The sequence below is a fragment of the Dermacentor albipictus genome, chromosome 10, assembly GCF_038994185.2.
Source record: "Dermacentor albipictus isolate Rhodes 1998 colony chromosome 10, USDA_Dalb.pri_finalv2, whole genome shotgun sequence".
Classification (NCBI taxonomy): domain Eukaryota; kingdom Metazoa; phylum Arthropoda; class Arachnida; order Ixodida; family Ixodidae; genus Dermacentor; species Dermacentor albipictus.
Window position 1 is genome coordinate 4,856,129 of NC_091830.1, and position 24,399 is coordinate 4,880,527.

Here is a 24,399-nt window from a genome sequence, read left to right on the forward strand (position 1 = left end):
CCGTAACTCAAGGAAACAATGAAGCAAAGGGATAAGTTAAACGCAATTGACGTTTTCTCCGGCCGCAACTCGTTCCATGAGAGTACAAACCAGCTGAGTAACAGCCGCATCCCTCTCATGGTGCCAGGATCAGCCTAAACAAAGAAGGTTGAACTAACAAAAGCAACAGCTATGGGCGTGACGGTTGAATAGATGGTGACAACTGAACGCATCTCGAGTTAATCGCGCGGGTGTGGAATCTGCGAGAAAACTGTCCTTCACATTACAAGAGATGTCGATAACTACCGCCATCTAAAAGGAGTGAAAAAGGCAGCGTAATGCTGACCGATGAACAGCTGCGAAGTCTCAACATTGATCTGGCGGCGCTTTAGGAATGTGTGAGGAGTGGTGGCGTGGGTGGGGAGGGGGGGGGGGGGGGGTATGCCACTTGATTTCGGGGGGGCCCGGGCCCCCCCGGGCCCCCCTCTGGGTACGTGCCTGGCAGGGAGTATAGCACTCCACAAAATACGTGAAAGATGGCTCCATTACAGAGCGCAGCACTGTTTTATGTTTACTGGTTCAGAAACTAGCCGAAACAAGCGCGAGACAAAAGGTACGTCAATCCACGCCGTCCGTGAGAGCTATAGATGTCTGGTAAAGTACTTCAGCAGAGGATTTAGCTCTGAGGATACAATAAAAAATAAGAAAATTGGGGCTTTGGCGTCCAAAAGCGACACATGGTCAAGGAGGACCGCCGTTCAGAATTTCAACCACCAGGGGTTCTTTAGGGGAGGTGCTCATCGAAAAAACTAATATTTGTACTAAAAATATGAAAATCCACCCACTTATAGAGCATTACAAGTAGATTTCAAGTATGTCATTAGTTTCTATGTAGCCACCGTAGTTCTTGAGTTTTGTCCTACACAATGGCAAAATAATGATTTTGTGGGCACTTTATTGGAGGGCGTAATAAATTTTGGAACAAGCTTTGTACTGTACCTTGTTTAGCTCTTTGTAGACCGCTAAGTGTCGATATCCATTCGAACAACATCTACAATTGCTGCAACTATAGAGAAATTATGTCACTTAAGTTTTTTTTGACAATCACATGAAAATAACCATCTATATTTATAATTATCTTGCACTAATGAAATTTGGCATACACAATCTTACAGGTATGTACAAGGCTGAGACCTACTTGAAATTGCAATACCTCCCAGCACTAGTTGTGAAAGTACAAGGTTATATTTCAGGGAATCGATAAAAAATAGTTCAAATGCTCTAATCTTTTTGCATAGTTCTAGTAAATGTACACGCTGTTTGGCTAGATATCGACATTTTGTGATCTACAAAGAGCTAAACAAGCTACAGCACGACACTGAAAATTTAGTGCATAAAAAGGTGCCCACAAAGGACTATCTTGCCACTGTGCATCATATAACTCATGAACTATAACAGCTACACAAAAAGTGATGACATATTGGAAATCTACATAGCAAATTCTATAGCTGGCTGAATTTTTAAAGCTCTAGCACAAGTAATAAAAAAGTTGTTTCGAGGAGCATCTCTCCTAACATGCACTTTTTCTCATCGGAATTCCTCCGCCTTGGTGGAATTGAATCGGCCTGTTTGTGCTCAGCAGCAGAACACCACAGCCATTAAGCCATCGCGGCAAGTCTGAGGATGCAAAAAAACTCTGGCTTTTTATCCCGAGTAGTAGCCACCTTGGTTTCGGACGATGTATAAGATGAAGCGGATCTCGCGAGATTCGCTAAGCTGGCGGGCTGTGCTTGTATGGTTGGAGCTGGTTGGGCCTGCCCTGTTGGGAGCATCAGAAGCCTAGTCATCGAAGAGGTCCTTCACATGGGCAGATAGTACCGAAATACGTTCTCGGCATACCACCTAGCCACTTGCATATTGCATGTTGTGTGAAGTGTCGCGCTCTAGAAAGACTACTTTTATCGCCATGCTACTTTTGCTTCCCGTTTAGACACTCGACACATATGCGCAAGTTTGACAAGCGGGCGCCTCAGTGTATTCCATGCTCATACATCGAAATCTATATATCGACTCCAAATATATACCCTCAAAAGGCCTTGCGGTATTGCTTCACTGAACGATACCTATATAGACCAATACCTGCATCAATACAAACACTTGATCCTTCTAAATGGAACTTTCTGCTCGAGTTTCCCAATAATAGCAACATCAGCTGCCCAACGTACGTCGTGGAACTCCAGGTCAGATTGAATGACGTTCTCTCGGTCCAGCTTTGCCACCAGCGTGTCGAGTACGGACAGATCCACGCCGTTGACGTGCCCCAAGTGAGGCAAATCTCCCAGCACCTTCACATCACGAATGAAGTGATAATGACCTGAAAGCGAAATAGTCGTTAAGTGTTAATTTATTTTCGCCATGCATTTAGAACATGTGGAATCGTGCGTAACTACCGTAAATACCCGGAACCCGGGAAATAATGAAGGCTAGTTCAATATTAACTGCATTACTAGACCTGCGACTACATATTGAAGTTTTTCGCGTACAAGGCAAGGATACTATTGTCACGTGGTAGTGACGGTGAAGAAAGCAAAACAGGATGGCGAAGCTAGTGTTAGTGTTTTATTGGGCGAACCGGTGCCCTCAAAAACAGGGAAGTGGGGAAACAGGGTGGGAAACAGGGAAGTGGGAAACAGGGTGCCCTCAAAAACAGGCTATACTCAAAGCACAATGACAGCGGCGAACACTGTCGGCGATCGTCGAAAATCTGATCAGCGGGTCAAGCGCGTCGGCTGTTATACATAAGCCATCGAATGTTCTACAGTAATTGCTGGTGCCCGCGTGTCTTCCAGAAAGTTCGACACCATTCGCGTCACGCATACATGCAATCAAATTCTACAAGGTTCGGTGACAACAGACAGCGGATAGAACCAACGATAACATTCCAGAAACTTCGGATGCATGCAGGCGCGTTTTGTGCTTCGCGATAACATTTGTTAGAAGATGAGGCGCGGTCACTGAAGTACACGTGTTACTATATAATGTTTAAAGGGTTCATAAGCGGAGATTACCGTACACTGTAGCGATGACCCAATAGGGAACGTTCTTCACATTAGCTCACTTATCAGCCACAATTGACGGCGAAAACCCCTAAATAATGTCGAAATATTGTAAGGACACGATGGTTCACAAGTGCCCTGTTAGGGAGTACCCACGAAATCAGTTTGATGCTGTTCTAAAGTAGAACCTCCTGCCTACATTGAAAACACAGCAAGGGATAGTTTAGGAAGACTGTATACGCATTAAAAGTACCTTAATATGACAAATCAGGGGACGCGTTATCGGAAGGTCACTTTCGAAGTTACTTTTAGTGCCTGCTGGTTGGCTGGTTGAGCAAAACCTCGAATCGTACAGTTTACTGTACTACGTCACGCGAACGTGATAGTATCCCTGAAAGTGATCGCCCGAGAATACGTCACCAGTTCTGCGGAAGCCCGCAAAGTGGAGGAGGGCTCACGAGAGGTAAATTTCTTATCCACCTGAATAGTACGAAGCTATGAAGGCAACCCACGCAAGTTTCTCAGAATTGACTTCCCTCAAAAATACCGTAGTAGCAAAAAAGTGATCGATGGCGTTCACCTCCTTGCAACTCTGCACATATCGACAGTGGGTTCTGGAATTTTGTGCCCCTGCTCTTTTCAACGTACACAAAGCTCGGTACAATGGAGCTCGCACATTACGAAAGTGCTGGGAACACGGCTGGGAATTAAAAGCACGACCTCAACGGAACGCCACACACCGAGTCGGCGCTAAACAGTGAACAGAAGATGGGAACTTGCCCTTTATGCTCTGGTCGGCGTTCTTGAGAAGCACGTCATAGGAGAACATGAGGTCATTGACCGTGTCGGCGGCGATGTTGCCACGCACGGAGAAGCCGCGGTAGAAGACGCAGTTGCAGGTGACGGAAACCCATCCGCGCTTGGGTACCGCATCTGCCTCGAACGCACGAAGGTCCCGGCCGTCCAGCGTGCCGTGGATGCTCAGGTGACCCATGATCTCGAACGGGTCTCGTAGAGCGACAGGGGCGCTGACCAAGGACTGACCGCGCAGTGTGACTGCGTTAGAGTTGATCTCTGCCAGGTTGACGCCGTTCACTCCTTGCACCGTTGTTACGGGAGAGACTGCCTTCAGGACCGCTGGAACAACGCCACGATTACTCCTCGATTGCACATAGAGGCGGGATTGTGCTTAGCTATGGCGACGAAAAGACTTCAGCGATTCCTTCGGTAACGACGGCAGCGCTTAGCCGACTGACAATACACATCGACTATAGAGGAATGCTGCTGCACCGCGTACCAGCCATGTTACGCCGTAACCAATACAAGGCCCCTCTCCAGGCCACACAACAACTTTCGGTTATACGTCACAAGTTGTTACGTATTCTCTAGGGAGCGTTCTGCCGCAAAAATGTTTTCATATCGGCTCATGAATAGCCGTGATAGAAGTATTTCAGTGCCGTGAACCCACGATTTCAGGATGGCAGCGTATCCGCCATCATAGACACGCTCTCCGCTTTCCCCGTCCAGCCTCCGTAAGCGAAATCGCTGCGTTCTTCCATACCGGAGCCGGAAGATCGCATGGTTAATACGTAACGGGCCCCGCCTTTTCTCTCCCATTTTGGCTGAGGGGCCACGCAGCGGGCAATGTTGCATGCGCTGCACGAGAACACCGGCTTCACAAGCACCGAGGCAGCCGCGAGAGGATGGAAGAGCATGATCGCGGCGCCGGTACGCGGTACAAAATAGAGACTTTTAGCGTGTCCGCTATTCCGGCAAACCGGGGCGGATTACCGGATGGTCGGGGGCGTAAACGTGAGCGGCCAGATTGGTGGCGCCAGCTGGTGGTGCAAAGCTCAACCACCTGAACGCAGGGCCAATTACTACATTCATCTTAGCTGGGGTGTAAGTTTTCGACAGCGGCGTAAATAGGTACCTTTAGCGCGTCCGGTATCCGGGAAAGCGCGGGCGGTTTTCCGGTTTAGCGGGGGCGTAAAGGTGAGCGGCCCGATCGGTGGCGCCAGCTGGTGGCGCAAAGCTCAACCACACAACCACAGAGCTAATTACTGTATTCTGGTTAGCTGCTGGGGTAAATATTCGAAAGTGGCGTAATCGTGTTCACAATTACGCCGCTGCCAAAAATTTGCACGAGTGGCGAAGTAGGATATGGTGAGTTACTGCAGTTTTAGCTATGCGTTTGTCTGGTTGAGCTCTACAACACCAGGCGGCTTCACCGCTCACGTTTACGCCCCGACCATCCGGTAACCCACCCAAACCGCTCCCGTTTACCGGATTAGCGTACAAGCTAAACGTCTCTTGTGAACACAACTACGCTGCTGCCGAAAATTTGCACCAGCATCGAAGCAGAATGAAGGTTACTGCAATTTTAGCTCTGTGTTTGTCTGATTGAGCTCTACAACACCAGGCGGCTGCACCGCTCCGGACGCCCCCGACCATCCGGTAATCCGCCCCGGCTTGCCGGAATAGCGGACACGCTAAAAGTCTAATGACGGTTTCGTTCTCTGCGCGCGCGCAACTGCATGAGATGGGGACAAGCAGACGCTACGGTACGAAATAAAAAAAACACCTAGACATTCTGATTATATGCTTTATTATTTCTCTAAACCTTAATTCGTCTACTGAAGTAACATTAAACAACTGATGTATTGGATAATCATTGGTCACGTGCCACTATTACTGACGTCGCCGCGCAGCTATCTACGTAATTAGCGGGCTTGCGCGATTGACGTCGACTCGAGCGTGGCGCACGCAAGGAGAAAGGCAAGCGGCATTTGATTTGAAATTTAAGCTCTTTCTGTGGCGCATAGACATTTAATACTGATCAGACATGATCGTGAACGCACTTTGTGCACTTGTCTGCTCAAAATGGCCAGACCTGGTGAGGGGCCCCTTAAAGGGCGTGAATTTTTTGGTCTCCAGACGAGTGCCCTTAACAGATAACACTCTTATGTAAAGGTGTTTAGATGGAACTAGGAGCGAAAAGGTGGGGGCTTTGTAAACTCGTCCTCCTTAGCCTATTTTTTAACACTGCGACGTATTTTGTATTAAAGGACACCGAATTCATCTGCTTCAATAATCCCAGAAAATACGTTCGTTACGGTTAAAACCTGTCCTGAACACCCTTATGGCGTTCCTAGGTATACTTTGGCACAAATTACATTTCTTGGCGCTTCACTGTCTTCCTTTCTTCTGTCCCTTTTCAAGAAATGTATTCGCGCCACAAAGTATACCTAGGAAATCTAAGCACCAACTTGCCCAAGAAGAAGTCCTTTTCGAATACCCTTATGTCTGCAGGTACATGTTTCCACAATAGTGAACAATAGGTATAAGCACCCTTCTTTGGTGTATATACACACCCTAAACATAAGATTCTTCAGGATTCAACAATGAGTGGGCTTAGAAATACTAATTTTACACTAAGGAATCTTAATCTGCTTACTGTGTATTTCAGTTTGCCTTTCAATTCTCCAATTTAGTGAATACGATTACGTTTATTATCTCACGACCTTGAAATTCCGTATTTCAGTCTTTAGGATGTGCCACCTCCGTAGACTTCGTAAGTTGGCCCATTAGAATCGAAAAAGCGCTACTTGAGTGTGCGCAATGTCGCGCGTATAACGCTCGAAGAAGAAGTAAATTGCTTTGCGTTAAATATCTGAAAGCGAGCACCGACGTGCTGCTAACAATTCGAAAATAAGTCGAGATTTCGAGCAGGAGATGCAGTAGCGCTTGGCGGAGAACAAGAGTCACGTGACACTTTTCTTCCATCCTTTGTCCTAGTCCGCTCGTAATGCATCGCCAACAATACCACCTTATGAACTTAATGTCACCCTTTCTCGCGACAGTGAATGTACACGAACACTAAACCAAAAGCATCTCACCGGAAAAAGTTTTTGGAGCAGTCACTACTTGGGGCTTGGTCTTTGACATGACATTCCTCAGGAACGGCTGAACTGGCCGCCCATTCAACCACGCGGCGTTGAGGAACGGCGTCGTCACGTTGCCAATGGCGAACTCCCCGGTAAGCAGTTGACCAGTGGACAGTGGGATACGGCGCCTGTTTATGTCCACGATGTCGACGCCACCAAACAAACCTCGAACGGTCGCGTGCATGCGCGAGTCGACGAGTGCGGCGGACATGCCCCGAGCCATGTGTTTCAGGCCGTAGATCTTTTGCGGAACGGACTTGAGCACGAAGTCACGTGGCACGGAGAGCCCTTGAACTGCGCCCGACACGTAGAGGTGTTGCACTCGCACGGTGCCGAGGAACAGCGGCTCGGCTGTGATGTTCTGCTCGCTGTTAAGTGTTATTCGGCCGGCGAAAAGCTTGAAGAGCGGAACTTCGTCGATGATGCCAGGGCCTGAAACAACGAAGCAGTGAATGATCCAGAATAAAAATTTAAGCTCTACGTGCCAAAAGCGCGATATAATGAGGTACACTGTAGTGCGGGACTCTGGAATAATTTTCATCTCAGGGGATCGTTATCGTGCTCTCAATGCACGGGACACAGGCACTTGCATTTCACCTCCATCAAAATGCGGCCGCCGTGATTTGATCCCGCGACTTCGTGTTAAGCAGCGCAACACCACGGCCGCTAAGCCACCGCGGCAGGTAATTGACCATCTGATGTTCTTTAATGGGCATATAAATTTAAGTACACGCGCTGTTTTGAATTTTACCCCAACTAAATTTGGCCGCCGAGTAGCCAGGGTTCGCACTTCGCGGCTGCCAAAGGCGTAGATGCGGTCGTGGCCAAAATTTTTCCGGGCTATGTACCCGCTGGTGGACCGTGTGGCATGTGCTTACAGCCACGGTTATTGCGAAAAAGTTAAATTTTTCCCTTAGACTGGGCACAGCCGCGAATTCCAAGTTTCATCTGTAGTATATTGTAGTGCAACCGGACCACTGATCGCTAAATTAGAAACGCCAAGCCTTAGTGGAGCTGAAATTCACATTGTAGGTCTTATGTTCTGCGCACTTTTCTGCCCAACTGTACTGACGATTCAAAGCTACAGAGAAAACGAGAGCTTGGGCGTTTTATACGCTCTCCTAGTTTCGCCATGAGGGAACGACAAGACATCCGGAGCGAATGAGCTTCCCGCGCCTTCTCTCTCGGCTCGCCCGGACCTATTTAAAGCAATGGTCACGGTCAGTTGACAGCTTAAACCGTATCTCCAGAAGGTCATGTGCGATGACAACATTGCTGCTGCTGAAAACCTTGTGCAAAGATTTCCCTTGCAATATGAGCACAGCCTGGAATTGCGCTGTTGGTAAACCAGTGGAACTTGGGTTTCTGGCTTTATACAAACGACTAAAAAAATGGTTGCCGATACCATGCCCTCAAATTTAGACTGCACCTTTGAGGCAGCAATTTCGTAAGAAGTTAGTGAAGAAAATGCGAGATTTGTTTGTATTCGTTGAGATCGCGGGTAAAGAACGAGCCTCTTCATGGATGAGTAAAAAATATAGCACTAAGCGCTGTGATCTAACTATACGAGCACGATTCAACAAGCGTTGAGTATGCAATGTCAACTTACTTGAGGTGAGGTCCTTTTCGAACACGGCCGGTCCGGAGAATGTTTTTATTCCTGAAATCGAAACTGTGGATTATTATTAGGTTGCGGTACTTAAGTTCAGGGCATCTTACCATGAATGTCTTGGTGGTCCTCCGTGGCTACGAAGTCCTCCAACAAGTTGTAACCGTTCACACTGCCTTTGACAGTCATTCCAACTATTTTGGCTCCTTTGTGGAAAGTCTTCTGGCCAGTCATGACCAATGTAGACTCGTTAGTAGGAAAAATAGCGTCCTTGTAAAGGGCATCGAGCAATACGCTGTTGACTTTAGCGAGGACCTTGACGGACTTCTTAACAAAAACAGGTGCCTTGAACACTACGTTGTTTTTAAAAACATTTTCAGGTTGCTTGGCGGCGTAGGCAGCAAACTCTGAAATGTCTACGTTGTCGACCGTGCCAGCAACGACCACGTCTCGCTGCGCCTGGATGCCATTGACGAAGGCAAGCGGTACGTCAATGGGGCCGTCATCTGTGAGGCGGTAAATGTCTGCCGGCAGTGATACTCCGCTAACTTTGCCTTCAACGTTCGTCACTGTGGTAATTAGCTTGTTGAACCTTTTAGGCGCCCGCACGAATTGCTCGGCATCTTTGAGCAAAAGATCGTCAGGTATGGCGAGTTGGTTGAGCCTGCCCCGAAGATGAATATTTGTGAGTGCGTCGAAATTACCGACAAAGTGCTTGACACCGGTGATGGTGGCAGGCACGTTGATCCTGACGAAGCGTTCACCAATATCAGCAACTTTGATGCCGTTGACGAGTTGCGCAGAGACGGACGCTACGCGCAAATTTCGGGCAAACGTCAAGGATCCCTCTGCCATCTGCTCATCGATCGCGTTCATAGTAGTCGCGGCAACTCTCGTCAGGTCGACGCCGTCTACCATTTGAGCCGACAATTCTTGGAGGAGCTTGACTGAGGTCAAGTTTTTGGGTGCAGTGATGTAGTGCGTTCCAGTCAGTGTCACGAGATCACTCAATTTCAGGCCGTTCAACCTGCCTTCCAGAAGAGAGTCCTTGGAGATCACTAAAGGGCTCGCAAATGTTGTAGGCCCTGAAGAACGAAAAAAAATACCCACTTTAGTTTTTGACGTACTTCACAAGCGAAAGCATGCAGACACCGAACTTACCGCTTATCGTGTGATGTCTATCTGTTGTAACTGCATTGGCGAGATTGATACCGTTTATTGATGGAGACTGGAGTGACGACCGTACTTTGGCAGCCTTCGTCAACGTTATTTTTCCTGTTATGGTGGTCGGCTTGTTCATCCTACAAAAAGCATGGAAGGCGTGCGCCGTCGTAGTCTGTATCTGTTGCGAAACTAGGAAGAAAGGTTCTTACCAAAGCGGCAATGTTTATCAGAGTGGCGATGTGGGTTTGGTTGTACATTTTGAAACAAGCGAGTTATAGCGCGGACAGGGGACAATGACACGGTAAGTTGTGTGCATTCTTTCGTACCTTCTCGTGTCCCTGTTCGTTGAAACGCGAGCACATTGTAGCGCGGACAAGAGGGAAGACGGTTATAGTACTGCTGTCTAGAATTAAACGCAATATTTTAAGCTGAACAAAATGCGTTGCTGGGATAGTTGGTTCATTAATGAATGCGATAAAGAAAAACGCAAACTTCAAACGGGCGGAAAGAAAGACTGGACAGGCGTCGGTTCTGCGTGTAATTCTTTCCATCCTGTTTGAAGTTTGCGCTTTCCTTTATTCCATTAGGAGTTAAAGAAAAGGAAGCAAAACGACCGTTGTACAAAGAAATAAAAATTGTTCTTAATGACTCCAGAACAGCCACCGATTACAGATGCTCTCTGCAGTGTTTCGTGAAATCTGTCCAGTGAGATATTCAATAGACATTATGTAGCTGGGGAACAAGGTCCATGGACGTCAACGTAAGAAAAAGTTACACAGGATCGAACCGAAACCACTATGTTGCAGGATGATGGTGCGAGACGTACCAGTAAAGGCTCCTGAACAGGTCGCTGACAGGTACACCGTGGAAGGAGCCGATGTTTGCTTCAGCGGATTTGAGGAGTGGTGTCGACAAGTGACCTTGAAATACCTTCGGTGCAGTGACAGTGGCTGGCTTATTCGTGAATACAGCATCTGTGAAAGCGAGGAAGTGGGAAAGTCAATAGCCAGAGCAACGTGAAAAATGTTCCAGGAAGAACTTAACGCTTACGGTCCCCGTGGCTGTCAATAAGGTTGAAGCATTTGGACTGCTGCGATATTGTGATGGGAACGACGAGCGCGGCGAAATAATGATCTGCGCGACCGTCCACGAGTCAAATATTGCGCGATTGTGTGAACATATACAGCGTGCTAGATGCAAGTTGAAGCGTTGTCAAGAAACCTTAAGCTATGTAGTAGCAGTATAACCGCAGTCGTTTGGTAAAACGAAGAAAAGGGGAGAGGAAAATTACCGCTGGTCATACACTATAGCTACATCCGCCGACATCTGACCGGTGGTCAGCAGTGGGGGGAAAGAGAAGGTAGATTAGGACGATGGGAACTATGTACACGAAGTGCAATGTGGTAATAGATTTGTTCAGGAGTGCTGGCCTTTTCGAGCGCGATACAATTTTGGCGAAGTTAGGCGGCGCTTCTGTGGCATGATAAACGTTCAGAGGAAGATGTGGATAGCTCGTACGATTCTTTAGACAACGTATACTATGTATAGTAGTGACTTAACAGATAGACAAGGACACCAAAAATAATGAACCCGCTTCACCGTCGGTGTCTTTTGCGAGCGTTTGCCACCTTATAGCTTTCATCACAAGGGTGTTTAGAGGCTTTGAAAACCCAGTGATATGATCTGGAATTTAAGCCAGGCTCGCTAGAATTCTGTCAGCAGGATTAATGCTATGCCTTGAAATTTTTCGAGGACACTTCCTTTGTCGCTACTCCACTGTTGTATCTCTTGACTTGGTAACGATTTTAATCAAGGGCCACGTTCGGCGGAAAGATGTTTAATTGGAATGACTGAAAGTTGCCATGTACGCTGGATCAAGTTGTCAAATTTATATAGCATAGCAACCGAAACCTTGGCAAGTTCTGAAAGTTGAAATGATAGGCAGGTTTTGGAGCTGAACATATGAAGCAGCTATTGCGACAGGAAACCTGCTCCCTTGTACTCCACAGTTATATTTGCACGATGGGCAGAGTACATGTAATGAGCGCATTCACATGCACAGACTACTGCCTAGAGGGGACGCCGCTAGACCAAGGCACCTTGTCCTCGCCCTTCCTTGCTCACTTTAGTGCAGCGCATGCAGCTACGTCCTGGAGAGCGCCAAGGTGGCGTACCAAGGGCGGGAAGGTACGACTTGAAAGCGACGTGAATTTGGCAGTTCGCCAGGGTGGAAGAGGACGTAAAAGGCAATTTTAGTCAAGTTATGCTGCACTGTCAATAAATGTCAGTAATTGGAATGACTAAATTTAAAGTACAGTCAGTCATTCGCGTTTCTTCATAATGAATAGTTGAACCACCAGCTTAAAGTACATACACGGGTTCAATGGCTGTAGGCACTGCTGGGAAGCAAAGACTACTCCATCATTGACGATTCATACTTAACGATTTGGACACCTTGTCAAACACTATTGTCTTTCGTATACGGTGGTCGTGCGTATCAGTACGGTGCAGTCTGAAGTGAACAGAGCCGCAGTGAGCAAGCAGATTGATCAAATCAACCGCATCTTAATGTATGCGATTTTTCGCTGTCACTACTGGAACGAACTAACAAAAACAAATGCCCTGCCCAAATGTGTATGCCGTGATTTAAGGGCTTAAACTGCGGGTCAATCACCTTTGAGAGTCGAAATGAGCTTGTGGATTCGGAACCCGATGTCGCTCATCGCCTTCTGAAGCTCGGGCATCCTGGTGTGGAGCTCACTCATGGAGACCTTCGAGCCCTCCATGGTCAAGCCCTGCGGTAGCTTCGCGAACCCCATGGAGACTGGGCCATTGACGAGGACGGACCTAATGACTTGCTTGACCTGGACCACGTTCACTGTGGCTTTAGTAGATACGGCGTGCCGTAGGGTGTTAGATGCTTGTCCGAGGAGAGCCTGCTGCTTGTCCAATTGATCCTGGTCGGCGAGAGGAAGCCTGGTAAGAACTGACCCGGCGAAACATGCCTAGAAACTAACAACAATGGCGGAGACTAGTTTTGCGATACGCAAGTGGGTTGGTCAGCGGTTTCTTGAGAACATTAAGTTACGGGTGAATACATTATGTGATGTCAGTATTTTGTACAAGTTGTGCGTTATCTACTGTGGCTGCGAGTAACTGAAGTTTGAGGTCGAAGATTGCACCTGTAGATGCATCGAAGTTGACATTAAACTCAGGTCCGCAGCTTAAGAAGTGACTGTGAACTGTTGGTCTTCAATTCAATGTGTTAGGGTTTTATGGTATTCTGGACGACTGAATGAAGGCCAGCATTGGTGCTTAATTTCTCATCACTGGTTGCGAAGTGTTCAGTGGTACCTGCCGCATGTTACGGTGGAAAACTCACGCCGGAAATTCCACAGAGGCGCTGTTAATCTCAATGAGAAACATGCACCAATGTCATCGTATAGAGTTACACGTAAGAAAAAGCAGCCTGCGCACGTGAACCCAAGAACAACAGAGCTGGAAACCAGGCGAACGAGCCCACACAACTCTTTAGCAGGAAACAAAGGTTAGGTACGCGCAACACTGACCTTGAGCATTGTCATGCGAAGCACCAGTTGCGAGCCTTTGTCTTGAACCGGGTTTGACAAAAGTATGACCTTCGTGGATACCATGATTGATTTGGGAGTGCCCTTGGTGGCATCGGTGAAAAACATCCAAGCGTTGTCCTTGATGCTAAAGGATGATATACTGTCCTTGAGAATGACAAAGCCACCTAGGGGGACTGTACCTGCAACCAAATTATGGAAGATCGTCACTAGTTCTTGCCAACACTTCGCGCGAGCACATTGTTGCTTATTGAGGCAAGTATCCGAAATTAAGTAGCGCATGTCGATGCCTACAGATCCAGCTATGTAGATTGTTACATTCTTCAGGAGCTTGTGCTTTCCTTCTCCTTCCCCCAGAGCAAAGTTGCTAGCTAGAACAGTACCCAAGGACCCAAGGCCGACCTCACTGCATTACGTATCATTAAACTTTCTACCATGTTGCATACAAAGCAACGGCCTTTTCATTTAGGTTTCTCATCTGTATGTCCAATATTATAGCTTTGAAATACAGCACAAACGCCTAATAGTTGGGACTGCTCGACTAGCGATGAAACTAACCGTAAACCTTCAAATACCGAAAGAGTAAGCATATGTTAGAGCAACTAGTGAGGGCGAAAGTTCATTACGGGGAGGAAATGTAGTTGCGCATAACCCGGTGTTTCAGCGAACACGTCTTGTAACTGGGTGTGGCAGATCACAATTTTAGTCCATGAGCTGGTCTACTCGAAGAGGCAGGCATTACTTGCACAAAAAAAAAATTCAAATGAATAATCGATTATTCCACGCAAATTTCCTGATTAAGTTTTTAACTAAGTATCTTACGCCACACATTGCAATTTACAAATTCGAGATATTAGGTATCGGACTTCGCAGAGAAATGCATTGGCATTCCAGTTACTTTTGTGCTTCAATGCATGAAACTACGTTTTGTTAAGAATGTAAATGGAATGACAGTGCATTTTTACCGCAAGTTTGGCGGCGCATGTCTCGTAGATGGTATCATCCACACGATTATCTTCAAGTAGATACGTCTAGCAGTCTCGCCCGCTAAAATTTTGAGATTGCAATACGTGTCATAAGGTAATTAGTCAAAACTTGATTAGCGAATGGTAAATAATCCATTATGCAGTTCAGTTTCTTGGGTGTTCGCTTCTTCGAGCACATCAGCTCATGGACTAGAATTTCCTATCTGCCACAGGCAATCTTAATTTTTGAAAGTTCATTGAGACACCCTGTACAACAGAGTCCGCTGTAGCCACGGAGTATAAAGGGAATAGTAACAGAACGACGGAATACGTGAGCTTGTGCAATTAAGGCACATGCGATTCGAGCGTTGGCAGGAGACAGACTTAATTCAGCCGCAATAACTGCGACGAACAGTTAAGGTCCAGCAGCAAATGTTGCCGGTTGCAATTCAGCCGTGACCTATCAGCCCTTCAAATGAACACAGGAGACTGCAGGCTACCATCCTACAGCACAGAGCACTCGGCCGCTAGTCACTGGGCAGCACCTAGAGCGACCAACGTGAACAGCGCATGGGACGCAGCGGAATGTTTTAGTCAGATCTATCTGCTTGTCGCTTCCCGCATCGAGAAGAGTTCGAATAGCGAAATTTTCAATCAAGTCGAATAGCAGATACTATTCGCTTCGTAATTTCGATTGTTCGCGCACCCCTATCCACAACGTTTCGCAATGTGGACGTCAGAAATAATGTCCTCAACATGGCCTCCTTACGTTTCATATAGCAGTGAAGTGCTGCCCTCGTGTATCCGAGGATGTTCCTCGAATCGACACCACCTCTACGCAAGTACTCTTCGGCTGAAGTGGTCACTGCGCTTTGACGATGCTGCATAACGACTCCCGAGCGAAATTTGGAATCACGTGCCGCCGGCGCCTGTTGAAACCTACTGGAGAGAAGGTCCATTACGAGCAGCGGACGTATAGTCGCGGTCGAAAACAAACGAACAACGGTAACGCTTGGAGCTGTGTAGTGCCAAGTAGCTTTTTTTCGTCCTTGTTCGAAGCACATATACTGCTCGTCACTGATGAAGCGAGTGCTAACTACTTCCGATGCAAGATCGAGTAGACGGACCGATGCCCAGGAAGAATGACCTCCGCGGGACCACCACAGGACCTCAATTGGTAAAGCACCGCACCCATAATGCGGAAGATACGACAAAATGTCAATTTTTATTGCGCTTTTCCCTAACTCTACATTTCAATTAAACATGACGGGTAACCTCCCGCATGCTTTCCTTGTATCTACTGTTTACTACACTAATTGTAATTAACATAAACACTCCCACAATTCCACCTTACTCTTTGCACTTATTAGTTGGAGAGGAAGTGCGTTCTAGTCCGAAAAACTCCCAAGGCAGCAATAACCGAAAACTTATTGAATCTAGTTGTCTATGAGCAGGAGTTTCTAACTGTTTCTGAACTCTGGTTTCGCTAAGCTGTCGACTTGCCTCTGTCCACCTCCTGAAACCGCCTGAGCCTGGAGGACCAGGTGTGAAGCCGCACAGGGTACGATGCGTCCATGGTGGCGAGAGCGAGGATGACGTCATCGCGACAGGAGTCCACGCCCACGGGGTGCCACTGGAAGGCACGTGGGACCTTGAGAACTTGGCGCAGGAAGAAGCCGCCGCCACGCCAGACGTAGAGAAACTGATCCCGGAGGCCAGCCACGGCCAACACGTTGTCGAAGCCCACGCGGAACAGGGACACGTCCGTCAGCTCGGCGCCGTGCAACCTGCGGCAGGTCGCACGAACGGTAACAGGCCGGTGGGCATCCATCAGAAGGTGTGTGGCGCTTTTCAGAATGCGGAAGGGCGAAAACTGAAAAGTCGCACATGTAACTGGACAACACACAATTATGTCGCTGAAGTACTTGGGCATTCTGATCAACACTTCAGTGCGGCCAAATAGCTTGTCACAGTAGATACTGAACGCAGTAATGGGAACGTGCAGAAGTACACAAACTACACGAAACAGCGTGGTCCTCAATTACCTTGGTTTATCCCCCCACATATAGGTACCGGAACACTCGCGGAATGCGCAGGTATTCGCCGCGCTGTCTCGGCAGCCGCAGAACTGCGCTACTAAAAACGAGGATGCAGGTGAGATTCTAAACCAGGCCGACCATTTTTCGACGGGGATAGGAAACGAACTGTCCGATAAAGCCCTGCGACGTACTTATAGCCGTGGTGGTGAAATTTTGCGCGTAGCCATCCTTGCCTTGAGGCAAGCAGCGCAAAAATACCGTAGAAAGGGAACCATCCCTTCAGCGTCCTTTGTAGCTTACGCAGAGTGATGTGGTGAAAACTGTCCGAAAAGGTCATACTCACACGTCGAAAACTTTGAAGTTGCTGGCAAGGTCGTCGGAGCGGTAGACGAGCACGGTCGTTGCGTTGCTAACCGCGACGTAGCCGTAACCGGAGATGGTGGCGGTCTCCATGTCCACGGCCATCGGAACGTGAATTTTGATTACGTGGCTCAGCACGGTGCCGCCTGTGTTGCATCGGGAACGACTCGGGTTACTGACGGTGGAGTGAAAGGTTTACAAAACCAAGGCATGGCTGAGGTTTCAGTAGATGCCTAAAAATACTGAAGGATGGGGTGGGCAACCGAACCAAGGAACCGCGACCCTTACATAGTATTGTATGTGAAGGCATAGCTTCCTCACTCCTCAATCATTTTCCCAGAAGCTACGCACGTAAAGTTCACGTTCCACAATTTCTCAGCAGTTAAATATAAACACCCAAGCGGTAGCCATGCCGCATTAGTTGTCGCAATATGACCTAACTGCAACAAGTTTCGTTCACAACAGTTTGAAGGCTGCACAATCTGAACACCGATTGCTCGATATTCAAACGCAGGTTAGAAACAGCTGCGTCTGAGCTAAAGCACTCCACTGCTAAGAGGCCGGGAAATTAGCGTCACCTTGGCGTATGTCCGTGAAACCGACGTCCGCGTATACGGAAGGAAACAGAAGGACGAGAGCTCCTTCCTGCTGGGACTGGAGCCATCGCACCTTCACGGGAACTTCGCTCAGCTGCAGCGAGTAGAGCTGCAACCAGAGAGGTGCGAGTGGACACTACATTGCGCAGAGCCCAAAAATAAAGAAGCACACACGCATCGACGATTTTCAGGTGACGCAATAAAAGAAGAGTCATTTGCTTGCACAAATATAGCGCAACTACGAGCATAATGCGAGGTGAGGACAATTACAACTCGAGCCGATGGTCCGTAACGCGACTGTAGGCCGCGAGCATGAAGTGTGACAAACTGAACCTAAACAAATGGCGCTAGAAAAAAAAAGGCAGGCACATTTGTATGGTCTCGCGCTTAGATTTAGTGCAGGTATGTACTAACTAGACCAATAACAAGACCTTGAATAGAATGTCTTGCGCGAATCGTTACAGCCGTGCGCTCCCGCGCAGGCCCGCCCGGGGAGCGCGGCTAGTAAGGGTGTAGCGCATCGCGGTGACTGATCAGGCCGTTTGTCAGCTTTGTCCGGCCGCCCCTTTTACTGTTGCGTTTCCCGCTCCCAAGCAGGCTCGCCCACACTCATGTTCACGTGCCGCCTTCCAAGAATAGAGGTCGGCTTTTTCGCAAAACGCGGAAGCGTGGTGGTTGAGCTTAACCACCAGGCGGCAAAGAACCAAACCGCTCGGAAAATGACGAACGACCGGGCTTTAGAACTTTCTGGCTGTTCCCTATACTTCAGGTATAGGGAACAGCCACAGACAACTAGTCGCTCGTTCGGTTACTCGAATGCCTGCACACATTCACACTCAGGTCACGTGCATCTAAAAAAAAAAAATAGGGGTTTACCTGTGGAATTCGGCTGCAGTAAAGCTTGCCCGTTTTCAAGCGCGACGTGTGAAAATATCAGAAGGGAATAAGTTTGGGCATGTTGGTTATTCATCGTAATGCAAGTAGCATAGCGCAGTAAGGACGAGAGACTAGTCGAGACAGGACAAGCGCTATGTATGCGCTTGTCCTCTCTTGACTTGTCCCTCGTCCATACTGCGCTATGTTACTTGCATTACGGCGAAAATATAGTCTTATATTCGTAATACTATTAGAAGTACAACGCAAGCGCTTCATTCACACTGGGATGACGTACGTGACCGGTCTCAGTGGTCGAACTACATCCCAATTTCAATCGAAGAACTGAAACAGTGCTATAATCGCAAATGCGGCAATAAGGGTGGTTTTTATCACATCAAAGCGCAGGAAAGGCGTGCCGTGTGAGTGATATAACAATTATGTTTATCACACGTGACTGCAACATAAATCGTAGTTTAACTAGCACGGAGGAGTCGCCAGTCCTGTTCATTCATTTGACCATAAGCCCACACCAAACCGACGGAAAAACTCGGAACTACAACGACATTCTATCGAGGAGACAGGGATTAAAGGCGTCCTTTCGGCACACGTAGCAAAGCGCGCAAAGGCGCAGGGCACACGTTGAGCCTATGCAGGGACTGACCAACGATTCTCCAGCGGCGTCCACTTCGTAGGCGACCAGCTTCGCAGTCAGACCAGTGCGGATGATGAGGACGAGGAACATGCTCTGGAAGTTCCTTTCGTTGCGGAGGAACACTGTGGCATCAACGATGTCATCTGCAAAGCGTGTACCAGAGGGTGAAACATTTGTATATCCGAATCGTGGCCAACAAGCTTGCGTCAGTAGCAGTATAATAGCATGAAAATTCACGTCACCGGTTCTAACGGAGAACTACATGATCAGGTAGTAACCGTAAGTAAACGCAGTTAACAAATTAGGGACACGAAAATTAGCAGAAATCAAGGAGATGTAAAGTCATTTGGCACAGCATGATCGAGACAAAGAAAACGATATTGTTATAACAGCCACATATTCGACGTATAAGCGTACGTGGAACATTTGAAGCCCCTGATCTCGTTGATGTTTTTGTTGTAATAGTGACAGACAACCACTTCAAAATTCAGTTCGAGAATCGGCAAATGAGCTTCTGAGCAGGAGAACTTTGGAGCAGCGCTATAGTGTGCGCCGTGCGATGAACGTTCAGCATGTGCTGCATTATCCAGAAGGCGCCTGTAGATTTATGTGGAATTCTCAAGGGAACATGTGCACTGTTGGGCAGACATTCCTAAACATTGGTGCAATGATGAAAAAAGATGAGCGAGGTGAAGAAACTATATGTACAGATTCGTACACAAGTGAATTGATCTGCCTCACAACGAAAGTCCGATTCCTTGCCAGTCATCCCAGTGAGAAAATTCACTGTAGATGGCAAATCCATCAGGTAAATACATCCACGAGGAATTACATGCATATTGAGTCACCTTGTCGACCATGACTGCGCTACGCGATGAGTCTGCACTGGAGGTAGACGTACACCCAACAGCTCAGTGTGAATGTCTTCTATGCGCCCTGTCGAATAACGCTTGCTCACCGGATCCGGAGCTGAAGCGGAACATGGCGTTCCGAGTTAGCAGCTCCACGTTCGGGTTGGTGAATCGCCAGAGGTGGACGTTGTTTCGGGCCACAGCCATCACGTGATCCGAGTGGTTGTGATGCAGATGCGTCCAGCGAACGGCACCGTACACGTCGGTCTTCACTCCGGAAAGCATCAACTTTGTCACTTCCAGCTCTGAACGAAAGAGGAAAAGTCTGCAATCAACAAATAGAAGCGAGCACTACCATATTTAACGCACTACTGAATATATACACCACGTAACCAATTTTACTGCAGAATTCACAAATGCATGTTCCTTGAACGGACATCAGTAAGGACACTAAATCACTGCGTCGCTATTGGCCTAATAGCATCACGTGAGCCCTTGCTCGAGAAGCGTCTACGGAGTGGCGAGGAGCGCATGTTGGCGCCGTTGCTACGCTCGAGCAGTGTAGGCGGCGCGACGGTCGAGGAGGAAGAGCGAAAGGGAGGGGAGACTAGGAGGAGTGAAGGCGGAGAGTCGCTGCTTTACGAAGTTTAATTAAGGGGCTTTAGCGCCACCACTCGCAAACCTTGGCGGCGGATGTGGAACATCCTTTCTGCCGCAGGCGTCACGAGTGTGATCTTTTTGGGTGAAGTCATCGTCAGCAGCCTATTTTATGTCCACTGCAGGGCGAAGGCCTCCCCCTCCGATCTCCAATTAACCCTGTCCTGCGCCAACCGATTGCAACTAGCGCCCGCGAATTTCCTAATTCCATCGCTCTACCTAGTCTTCTGCCGTTCTCGACTGTGTTTCCCTTCTCTTGGTACCCACTCTAACCCTAATGGTCCAACGGTTACCTAACCGGCGAATAAATCCACATGCCACCTGAAGGCATCAATGTTCACGGACTCTAGACCCTCGTTAGCTAACACTCCCAGGGTTAGTTCTAGTAGTAAAACAGATACCCAAGAAATTGGATGGGAAACCGGCGCCGGGTAGCTCAATTGGTACAGCATCGCACGCGTAACGTTAAGACATGGAATTGCACCCCGCCTGCGGCAAGTTGTTTTTTCGTTCACTGTCACTTCCATAAATTTATCATTTGTTTAATTCAACTAGTAAATACAAGTAATTTCTTGTATGTTTTCTTTGATGTCATTGTTAGCTTCTTACATTATGATTAATAAAAATTGGGCACCCCGGTTATCCCCTTCTGGAGAGATTGCATATATAACTTGCTAACGTCAGTTAGCTTATTTCGCATGAAAATTTGTTCATTTTTATCGATAAACAGTAAACTAGGTCCGAGAAGACCACGTCAAAATCATGACGTCATGCCAAGATGGTGCAGCAACTTCAAGGCGGCGTCGCCACACGCCTCTCATTTTTGCGTTTTTTCTGGCTTATGAAGCGTCTTCTAGCAGTAAGAGTGACTTCTTTTTTAGTATTATAAAAAGAAGTCTAATATACCACTCGCACTTTACTGCATTCACACGACGGACGTGATCACGGACGAATCAGTGACGTGACGTGAGACATTCATAGATTCACTGTGCAGATAGTATCCGCACGACAGAGGCTTACCGCACGGATGAAGCAAGTCTGTTCCAACTCGGACGGCGCCGAAAAGCAAAAGTACTGCACGGCTGTCCGCCGTATCGCTAAGCGCGCACCGAAGGAGCACTGCGGCCGGGAACGGTTTACGGATGATCACGTGGTGTGCAATCTGCAAGCTCAAATCGCAGTTTGCTCCATCGTGTGTATACAGCTGAGAAGAACTTGTTAGGCGAGTTGGTGCGTATTGAATACAACTCGAATGAATACAACTCAAAATTTGCCAACCACATTACCACATTAGTCTTTTCGTTCGCTTTCATTTCCCTGTTCCCGAATTCTACATTTACATTGAACACAACAGTTCGTTTCCCTGTGATTCATCTGGCTTCCTTGTCCGTTTTCACATCTTAAATGTTTCACAATGTGTTGCACTGAACTGATGGCTGCGAGACGTTCTTGGGCTTGAGCCTGAGCAGACGACGCTATGATGATAGGCGCGGGGATGTGTGCGTTCGCACGATCTCGTTCAACGTCTCGTCAGCTGACGAGTAGTCTCGCTGCTCTGTATAACGTAAGATGACTCAGAGTCGTTCCGATTAGGGACGCGACATCGTGCCAATTCACGTTATTCGACCAAGCGTATCGGTGTTGCGTGAACCAACGCGCTTTTGCAGACTGCACGCTCTAGAGGTGCTTTGCGTATAGGTCAACTGTTTCTGTACGGCAGCATCAGGCGAATTACAGTAAAGAGCAAAAGCATGCCGGGCGACGGGCACATTGGCGGCGGCCATTTGTGATGTAATAAAATGCAGTTACGCTACTCAGGACACTGCATCAAGGGCACCCTACACCAAAACAAAACGAGCGCGATGGACTTGTTTTGGATGATTGACACATGCTCAACTATTTAAGATTCCTCATCCTACCCAATGGAATATTCGCTGCTCGGACACTGGCTGAATTGCCGATATAGGACTCTTACTGCGTTGCATAAAAAGGGAAGTTAAAAGAATAGCGTGCAGCTACCACACTGCTAAGTTACCCGTTTTATTCATCCTTGTACAAGTTTCTTACATTGCTATCAAAGTTCAGTATTACAGGTAACCGGAACAGACGCTTGGTCAATACAGGCGAAAGCAGAAACGCCCCAACTCATGCATCCGAGAACTGACAAAGATGTCAAAATAAATCGCTGCGAATCCATTTCCGTGGCGGGCGTGTACCTTCGCGATCTCCGATGCTGGACTTTGTCCTGAAGTTGGAATGCATGAGCCGCTCGTCGCCGACGAACTGCGGAACGACGCTGGAGCTCGGATAGGACGCCGGCGCCGTGTGGCTGCGAATTACTTGCAGCGCAGCCTGCGACAGCCGGGACTCCATCGCAGCAGGCAATTCCGCCTGAGAGAGAAGGGAGAAAACGTGTTGCCAGGGGTTTTAGACTGCTAGTTCAAAAGCTAGGTTGACGAATTGAGTTTATTCGTAGCGTATCATATGCTGTTCTGATATCTAAAAATTCTGATTTAAGCGGGAGTTTTAGCACATTTGGTAACTTTTTTTGGTACGCTGGAGAAAGTTTAAGTTTCAGTTTAAGTTTAAACTTTCAGTTTAAGCAAGCATTCAGCAGACTAATTACCATACTAATTAAGGTATAACTCCAATGACCTTTCATTGACCCATGATCCATGACCCCCCACCCGGAGCGATGGGAGACCTTGTCCAGCCCCGACCTACCAACCCAGCTCGCGCTGGCGGATAGGGGCCAGGAACTGCTGGACGCATATGAGACCTGAGAAGAACCCATCTGGTGCCAGCGCGCACCAACCTTTACTAAGGGCTCAGTAAAAGTATTCTCTCTCTCTCGAACTAATTTTCACCACCCGGGCTTCTTTGGCATGTTCCCAAAGCAAAGTGGACGAGTGCTTTCATATCCCATCTCCAAAATGCGGTAGCCGCGGTCGGAAATTTAGCCCGCGACGCTGTGCTAAGAGGTATAGGAAACACCTCGTGCCACCTAACTGCAGCGTTGATATATACGTACAATCGCAACACCCACTTTCGTCCAAGGGCCTCCCTTGTAGTAAAACAGTCACGGATGCTCACGAGAGCCACGCACATGTACGGTGCACACGGTATTGTGCCCTCGGATACAGCGCCGAGACGAGTAATAACAGCTTGCCACCGAAGCTGTGCGCTCTCAGATAAACTTCATTGCTAACTGGAAGCTGTATAGCCCAAGAAATTTCAGTAGCTCACAGGCGGAAAGTCTAATGAAATGTGTTCTGCCAACGCGAGAGGACGATCCTCAAAAAACACGTTTCTACAAAGCGGACGCATTGTTGGCATTATGTCCGCTAACGTAATTTCTGATAAGCAGAGAAGACTTAAAGGCCGCTTATGGCTAGCACCGAATATAATGTAGGCCGCACCATTCTGGAAGACGGGGGGGAGCTGAATAGCTCTTTTCGGCTACTTCAGTTCACTTGTGGAAGCAAACGTTAAATGCCTACAGGTACATGAAGTACGCGAAGCAAAGGTTTAATAATAACTTTAATTGAAAGCTAACGGGGAGGACATACCTGCACTAGTACTAAGATGCAAGCTGAACGAAGAGAAACAGAAGAGCACTTCAGGTAGTTCTACGAGCGCACGTCGCATCGATACGTGCCCGAGCTAACAAAATCGCACTGCGCCCAGGATTCCGGACAGGAGGCCTGAGTGAATAGAGGAAAGTTTCTAATGGAGTACGCTTATTTGCTCACCGCTGCACCGCAGTTCCATAAGCACGCCAGGAATGCCCAAAGCAGGCACATCTTCAGGTCGTCCATGCACGTCAGCCTACACGGCTTCGTCCGAACAGCGACCGCTGCAAGAGCACCGCGAGTGCCTCGTTTTCTGTTCAGCATTCTCTCGTCTTTTTGGCAGAGGCGTACACAAGGGCTCTTTGTCCGCCCTTAAACTGTCGCGCGAGTCTTCGGAGTTTAGAGTCCACCAGAACAGCGCACTGTTCTAGAAGACTGCCGCGGGGTACCGCCGCGACGCCGGACAAAGATGGAAACAGCGGCAACGCC

The 24,399-nt window shown here is 48.0% G+C and overlaps 1 protein-coding gene across 2 annotated transcripts in view; it reads right to left on the reverse strand.

Moving 5' to 3' along the window:
• LOC135920319 (uncharacterized) overlaps nt 1–24,395 on the reverse strand; it is a 43,375-nt gene extending 18,980 nt beyond the window's left edge. Inside the window, exons 1-16 of one of the 2 annotated variants that reach the window (XM_065454529.2) lie at nt 24,091–24,395; nt 22,555–22,729; nt 19,789–19,986; nt 18,840–18,973; nt 17,285–17,411; nt 16,690–16,852; nt 15,811–16,094; nt 13,325–13,524; nt 12,430–12,712; nt 10,582–10,729; nt 9,753–9,892; nt 8,702–9,676; nt 8,592–8,642; nt 6,935–7,414; nt 3,816–4,172; nt 2,205–2,353 (exon numbers count right to left, since the gene is read on the reverse strand). In XM_065454529.2, coding sequence (XP_065310601.1) covers nt 2,205–2,353; nt 3,816–4,172; nt 6,935–7,414; nt 8,592–8,642; nt 8,702–9,676; nt 9,753–9,892; nt 10,582–10,729; nt 12,430–12,712; nt 13,325–13,524; nt 15,811–16,094; nt 16,690–16,852; nt 17,285–17,411; nt 18,840–18,973; nt 19,789–19,986; nt 22,555–22,729; nt 24,091–24,234 — 4,008 coding nt within the window. In that variant the 5' untranslated portion in view covers nt 24,235–24,395. Of the gene's footprint in view, nt 1–2,204; nt 2,354–3,815; nt 4,173–6,934; nt 7,415–8,591; nt 8,655–8,701; nt 9,677–9,752; nt 9,893–10,581; nt 10,730–12,429; nt 12,713–13,324; nt 13,525–15,810; nt 16,095–16,689; nt 16,853–17,284; nt 17,412–18,839; nt 18,974–19,788; nt 19,987–22,554; nt 22,730–24,090 lie in introns of both variants that reach the window. The other variant, XM_065454528.2, reaches the window with a different exon arrangement.
• Between the last annotated feature and the right edge of the window lie 4 nt (nt 24,396–24,399).